This window comes from Thunnus thynnus, chromosome 4 (genome assembly GCF_963924715.1).
Source record: "Thunnus thynnus chromosome 4, fThuThy2.1, whole genome shotgun sequence".
NCBI classification, from domain to species: Eukaryota; Metazoa; Chordata; class Actinopteri; order Scombriformes; family Scombridae; genus Thunnus; species Thunnus thynnus.
Genome location: NC_089520.1, coordinates 19,774,646 through 19,782,019, shown reverse-complemented (window position 1 = coordinate 19,782,019; position 7,374 = coordinate 19,774,646). Strand labels below are relative to the sequence as shown.

The window sequence follows — 7,374 nt, the reverse complement described above, 5'->3', positions numbered from 1 at the left end:
GAAACAACTCAGAGGAGTTTTAACTGTTTATCCTGGAAGTCAGACAGCTGCACAAACACATTTAAGGACACAGTAGTCTCATTTCTAAATATGGATTCTTGTATTTTATTTCTATACATGCTGACATTCACATACTGATCAATCAATCTCGACATGACTACTCTCATAATCTCAAACAAAACAAACAGAAAGTGAAGTATCAGAGGCCACCAGGTGGGATGTGACTGTACAGGAAGCAGACAGTTTGAAAAGTGTGTATTTCTGAGAGACTGGACACACACACACAGTACAACTAAATGCACCTTTTCCCTGATATGTACACCTGCTCGCAGATAACAAAAAGGTAAGGCACGACATGTTCAGTTCACTCCTTTTCTCATTTAAAAAAAAATAATATTAAAAAAAAAAGCAGAAAACAAGTTAAACAAAAGGAGTGAGAACATTCGACTGTCAGTGTGTGTGTTTGTGTTTGTGTGTGTGTTTACTGGCACTGGTACAGAGTCATCATAACATCTCTGCTCTGGACCCTCAGCAGGTCTGAATGATCCACATGATCCGTAGTACCACAAGGTTTTCAAAGGTAATCAAGTACATTACTGGAAAATTGTTGAAATCTCTTCATATTGTGTGACTGTGTGTGTGTGCGTGCGTGTGCACTGCTAATGGCTCCGCTGTTGTGTTTCAGAGTTCTGTTCCTGGGATTCACACATGAGGCGACACTGAGCCTTGATCACAGGTTCGGTGCTGCCCAGTTCAGAAACTTCATCGCCAACTCAAATCCTAAGAAGCAAGCCTGAAAAAAAAAAAAAAAAAAACACATGCAGAGAAAAAACTGATTAGTTTGTGTATAATAGTGACAGAATTTTATGATTTTAAACATAACTTTTAGCTTTCCAACAGAGCTATATAAAGACATATTGCGTCATTATATTGTACTTATATGCATTTGTGTAAAAATACAAGTACTTATACTTTACAGAGCAACAAACCATATTATGAACTGTTACATGAGAAGTTCAAGGAGGTTTGAGAAGATTTAGTCATTTACATGCTGCGACTCACAGGCAGCAGGTTGGAGTCTCAATGGTTCAGATTTTACAATCTTTCATGTCCAGAAAATAAATCTTGTCATTAGCAGTTCTGCAGCAGTTTGGATATTATTTATTTAAGAGATAAGAGTTTCTTGTGTCCTTTATAGGATACGATTAGTATAAAAAGATACTAATAATAATAATTATTTTTAAAGAGACTTTGAGGCTGACTAGCAACTTTTATGTGTAAACTTTTAAGGGTTAGCTTTTTTGCTTTAGAAATATTTACTGTCTGGAATTAGACATCATGGATCAGACTGTACTGACGCACAGCGGTGCATGTTTAGCAGGTATGTTTTACCATGTTCAACATCTTAGTTCACATGCTAACATTTGCTAATTTGACCAAAACACAAAGTACGGCTGAGATTGATGGGAATGTTATCAGTTTTACAGTATTTGTTCATAAACCAAAGTATTGGACCAATTAAATTTTTCACCAGATGATGGGGCTAGAGGAAAGTATCGGAGTAAATTTTCATGGCATCCTGGGCCAATGACATAAGCTTTAAAATGCAGAATGGGGATCAGCCTGATATTATTTTTATCAATGATAGTTGGACAAATATAAAATTAATAAAACATCATTTGTAATAACCCTCTTGGAGAAAAGCCCGTCAGTATCGACTGATATGAATACAACATTATTGGATATCATAACAACATAAAAAACACAAACTTCTGCATCTCTACAGCAGCTGTAATACACTGGTGAGGTGAACATTTACTAGTTTGGAAACTGGACACATACAGAAATTGTTCTGGTAGGAAAAATGCATCTTGGTCTTTCAAGATGTTAAAATTACTGTAATCTATGTTTTGGCTTTGGTCTCAGTATTGAACATGTAAACCACATCACTACAGAATATGTTATAGATGTTTTATCGAGTATCTACCTTTTACTGCAGGTATACTAACAAGATTTATTCTCTTCACATCAAATATCAAATCTGAAGGACTGACAGACCTGTGAGGCACAGCACGACAAATTTATGACCAAATCTTCTTCATCATTTTTGAACTTCTCTCACTGAACACAGCTCTATGTAATTTACTGATGAATATGTGAAATGCACTCACTGCATTAGCAGGGAAAGCTCTAAGCATGACAGCAGTGAAGCCCTTATACAGAGAGGCAACACCCTCCTCTCTGATCAGCTCACGCAGAACGTCCCGAAATCCGTTGGGATACTTTCCTTCAGGAGCTGAGTGAGAGATAGATGATTAAAAACTCAGTCACACCAACAAACACAGAAAATGTTATGACAAAGACAAAGGTAACTTAGTAAGTTAAAGAAAATGGGAAGTTTTGACACTCTTTCAAGAAGCTTCCTCAATTCCCAATCCCAATTTTAACTCCACCATTAAATATAGTTGCCACTGACTCAACCTGGATTAAGGAGAATCTTCATAAACACTAAACTTTTCACAGGCTATTTCAATATCCTTTGTTTAGGTAGTGCCTCTTTATTATCACATAGACCAGTATTTGAATTTACAACCAATTCTAAAAACCAAAGTACAGAGAAAACAGCTGTCAAAAGCAGCCGACTTCTGTTGAAATTAATTAAGACATCTCTGAAGCTATAAACATCAACAAACTGGTCATACTTTGAAGGGGAAAAAATATCTCTACAAACTGGATGCAAGTTTCATTTTGAGACCATAAATTTCAATTTAAAAAAATTGTTATTTTTCAGACTTGGTAAGACACTCTCACTCAAACTGATATTTTAATCTCAACAAATTGAATTGAGGAATCTAAAAAGCGAACCTGTTTGGAAACGAGACTTGAGTACGTCGGGTGGAATTGCGACCGCCCAGTTAAAGATTCCAGCCATCCCTCCGGCAAACAGGACACTGGGAACGCTGAGTTCGTTATGGCTGCAGAGAAAGAGAACAGGTTCAGCTGCTCACAGGCCTTTTTTAATGTAACAGACAGTTGTAAACACTGTTGGAAGGGGAAAACAAATATTCACCTCTTTCCTGCTGGTGTGAGGAGGTTCTTCAACCACTCGTAGGACATGAAGTACATCCCACTTGCTGGCACATCTGAGTCACATGACAAAAAAAGAGTCACTTAAACTGCAAAATGTATAAATATAACAGAGTTACACATATTAGATCAATAATGAAACTGGTTGATTTTAACATGATATACATGTGGTTTAACTCAAGACTTAATCACAATTACAAACAGTTGCTACAGAGGGTATCAGATATATACATATCAGATCAATTTTCAGGTTCTGTCTGGCAGTTTGCACTTCTGATATTTTTTCAAAGCAACAAGAGAAAAGTAACGAAGCTCCAAAAATCCAAATTACATGTGCAGCAGGAATATGTCAGTAACTTGAGGATTATTTGATATGTCAAAAAGTCATGATAAATTCAGTTATGCAGTTTGTCTAAAACAGACAAACTGCAGCCACAAAGTGCAGCTAAACATCAATGTGAGGGTTAGCGAGGATGCTGCCATGCAACCTACAATTATTACATTACTTCAGAGTTTAAATTTGCTTTTTATGAAGCTTCCTGCATTTAAGACGTTAAAACTTTAAAAGGGACGTATCATGCACATTTCCAGGTCTATGTTTATATTCTGGGGCTCTATTGGAATATCTTTGCATGACTTAAAGTTTTAAAAAAACCTCATTTATCTTATACTGGCCATTTACAAAGCCCCTCAGTTCAGCCTCTGTTTGTAACAGGCCGTTTCAGCTCCTGTCTCTTTGAGGCCCTCCCTCTTGATAAGCCCACTGTGTTCTGATTGGTCAGCTTCTAGAAATTGCGTCTTGGGAGACTTAGCAACAACGTCAGCAACAAAGGCTACACAACAGACAGCCGTTTGTGGGTATGTGAGAACGATCTGACGTCACTTTGATGGAGAAGTAGAGATAACTTTGCAAACAGAGCATTCACATCAGGCTGAAGCCCTGGATTTTGACTCGCAGGGAGCATTTCTACATATATTCACCTCAAGATTTGGAACTTTGACCATGTTTAACAAAGACATCCAACATTATAACAGTATATAAATGATATAAAACCACAAAAAGCAAAACATGTCCCCTGTAACAACAGGTTGTGCTCAGGTTTGGGATAAAGAAGCACCTCTCATGAGAGTCAGGGCGGTGCCTTTGTAGATTCCTCTGATCCCAGACTCTTTGTAGAGCTGTTTGACACAGTCCATGGGCCCCGCATACTTCACCTGCCCAGATGATGCCTGGATCTGCAAACACACAGAGGTGCACACACATATTAATTCCCTTTTATTTAACTCCTTTTTAGAATCTGTAAATTCTTTAGAATTTGTAAATTAATAAAATGTGACTGGAAGAGCACAGGGGACAGTGATTAGATCCTCTGACCTGTAGGAGGCATTTGATGCGCTCTCCAGGAGTCATGATGGCAGTGGTGAACACACCGGACAGCATACCAGCAGCAAACAGCTGTGGATACCTGGAGGAGGTGAGTGAAAAAAAAGAGGCTGATGCTTGTACAAATAATCATCCACAGAGTGTTTGGAGCAGCCGCTCATGACAGAGCAATCACCTACGTAAGGATATCATGGGGGTGTTTCTGTTGTAGCTTCTTGCCCAGCCCGAATCCAAAGAAACAAACCGCGAACATGGGTGTGACCCCGATGATCGGGGCCGCCATGCCTTTATAGAGTCCTTTTAAACCCTGCAGGGGAAGAAGACAGTGAGGAATCATCAGTATAAGGGAATAAAGACATTTTCTAACATATTTTAGTCAGCAGGCATCCTCACCTCTTGGGCTAAGGTCTTTTTGCAACAATCAATGGTTCCGGCGTACATGGGGGTCTCTCCAGGTTTTGGTTTGGACTGAGTCTGTAAACGCACCTGAGAGAAAAAGAGGAAGTATTGAATTAAAACACAAAGAAAGTTCTCAGAGCAAAAGTAACTACTGTATCTCTACTGTACTGTACGTATTTATACAATTACACTAAAAATTAAAGCTGCAAGCAGCGATGATCGGGCCCTCGCACCCTTGCGTACGTCGCCGCGTGCCCTGCCTTTTTGCAAGACCAATAAAATATTTCATTTTTCACCACTTCTGATGTATGTGCACAGTTTAACAACTTTTTGTGCATGTTTAGGCCCTCAAAAATGCGTTTGTTTCGGAAGAATAATAGAGAAGAAAAATAATCATTCTTTCAGATCCAATAGGGCCTTCGCACCGCTTGGTGCTCGGGCCTTAATTACACTGTTTGGCCAAATGTATGAAACTAGATATCATCTTAGATTTTGGATATTGTAATATCATGATATAGCATAAGTGTTGTCTTTTCCTGGTTTTAAAGGCTTCATTACAGTAAAGTGATGTCATTTTCTGAACTTACCAAACTGTTCTAGCTGCTCTATTATTTGTCTTTACCCTCTTAGTCATTATATCCACATTACTGATAATTAAAATGATTAAAATCTCATTGTGTAAATATTTTGTGAAAGCACCAATATTCATCTCTACAATACTGTTGCAATATCAATATCGAGGTATTTGGTCAAAAATATTTTAATATTTGATTTTGTCCATATCACCCAGCCCTGGTTGACACGTTGTCGTATTCACTCCAGTGAGTTTTAGTTTTAGGAGCTACATTTTTTATCAAGTTTGCACTCTTTCCCGTCATGTTGTTACATTTGAGTTAAAAGAGTTATTATACTCACATCATGTAGGTGCAAGGCTGTTAAAAAGCAGCATCAATGAAAAAAGTAGCATTGTAGTGTATTAAAGGGCACTGAAGCAGTTACTGTAGGTCTAATGGATGACAGTGGAGGTGTGTGATCATACTGCACCCAGGTGAGGTCTCTGCTGTGCAGGAAGCCATAATTGAAGAGTCATATGACAACGTGAATGTGGGTCAAAGGGCTGCAGCAGCCTGAGATTCAGCTCTCTGTATTAAGATTAACATCTACCTATAAATACAGGAGTTTGTCCTTGATCTTTAATAAGCTGTCTCTGACTCAAACCAGGAGCAGCTGTTTTGATTTGTCATCGTTACCGGCTACAACTTCCTGTTGTTCCCTATTATGATGCAAAGTAATCGAGCGAAAAGAGAGAGCAGTATTTACTTTAATGGTGTCGAGTGGATGTCCGGCGAAGACGAGGCAGACTCCTCCAAACCCTCCAGCTACGAAGTTCTTCAGCGGACTGATCGGCTGCGGTTGTTTAGACATTTTGACTTTTTCTGCTCTGGAAGAAAAAAGCACAACAAGCAGTTGAATGAATGAAAGTGACGCCGAGAAACCAGGAAAACTAGGAAATAACATCTCACCTGGTCTGCTGCAGCTCTGAGAGGTGTGTTTGTGAGCAGCGGACCTTTCACCCACTTATTGACCCGGACCGCTCTGACTGTGACACAGCTTTACTCTGGTACGTCTCTGTTTGGTGTCCGGGTGGAAATGCTAGTATCAAGTTTTTCAACTTTTGAAACTTGAATAAATATTTACAAAAGAAACAAAATGGTACTGCATGTGTTAATATTTATTTTTTTCTTAATTGTGTTTTTTTAGTCTTCAAAATACATGTAAATTCTGTCTGAATGCAAATATTAAATGATGATATACAGTATTTACATATTTTGTGTGTATCAGTTGTTTATTCATTGGTGTATATTTAGATTTAGAAGGGAAAAAACGAGGGTGTAACAGTGTCTTATATAATGCAGAATTTACATCATGTTGACATTACATTCATATATAATTAGAGCTGCAACTAACGATTATTTTCATTATCAATAATCTATCAATTATTTTCTCGATTCATCGATTAGTTGTTTGGTCTAAAAAAATTTCACAAAATGTTGATCACAGTTTCCAAGGTGATGTCCACAAATGCTTTCTTTTGTCCTGACCAACAGTCCACAACCCAAAGATATTCAGTTTTCTATCACAGAAGATTAAACCCAGAAAATATTAATATTTGAGAAGCTGGAATCACAAAATGTGGATATTCTTTTTACTTAAAAATGACTAAAACTAATAGTCGATTAGCAAAAAATTGGCAATTAATGTTGTTGATCGACAAATCGATTAATCGACTACTCGTTGCAGCTCTATATAGATCTGAAGAAAAAAAAAGAAAAGTATCTGACACCTAGTATTTCTCAAATTATCTTTAACTTTTTATTATTTTCCTCACTAGTGTAGAACCTCATTAAAAAATACATTAAATTTAAAAAGAAAACCGAAAAGGAAAAAAAAGAGTTACAAGAAAAATACACAAACATGCAGAATAGGACAAAAAAATCAAGTAA

The 7,374-nt window shown here is 37.6% G+C and overlaps 1 protein-coding gene across 2 annotated transcripts; it reads right to left on the bottom strand.

The window, feature by feature from the left end:
- Nucleotides 1-76: 76 nt before the first annotated feature.
- slc25a20 (solute carrier family 25 member 20) lies at nt 77-6,535 on the bottom strand. 2 transcript variants are annotated; one of them, XM_067587289.1, is made up of 10 exons: nt 6,394-6,535; nt 6,191-6,311; nt 4,865-4,957; nt 4,651-4,778; nt 4,463-4,553; nt 4,206-4,323; nt 3,071-3,143; nt 2,866-2,975; nt 2,172-2,296; nt 77-793 (listed from the first exon to the last, which is right to left on the bottom strand). In XM_067587289.1, the coding sequence occupies exons 2-10, from the start codon at nt 6,293-6,295 to the stop codon at nt 731-733; spliced, it is 906 nt and encodes a 301-aa protein (XP_067443390.1). In that variant the 5' UTR covers nt 6,296-6,311; nt 6,394-6,535; the 3' UTR covers nt 77-730. The 2 variants fall into 2 exon arrangements, with proteins under 2 accessions (XP_067443390.1, XP_067443391.1); XM_067587290.1 differs by having other exon boundaries at nt 6,191-6,306; nt 6,394-6,505.
- Between the last annotated feature and the right edge of the window lie 839 nt (nt 6,536-7,374).

What these genes read in the sequence shown, in the direction of transcription:
- slc25a20 (XM_067587289.1), bottom strand. Translation starts at nt 6,295, where the DNA reads ATGTCTAAACAACCGCAGCCGATCAGTCCGCTGAAGAACTTCGTAGCT. An exon ending in CACCCCCATGATATCCTTAC is followed by an intron (nt 4,554 to 4,650) that starts GTAGGTGATTGC and finishes CACCTCCTCCAG; the next exon opens with GTATCCACAGCTGTTTGCTG. An exon ending in CGCCCTGACTCTCATGAGAG is followed by an intron (nt 3,144 to 4,205) that starts GTGCTTCTTTAT and finishes CATGTGACTCAG; the next exon opens with ATGTGCCAGCAAGTGGGATG.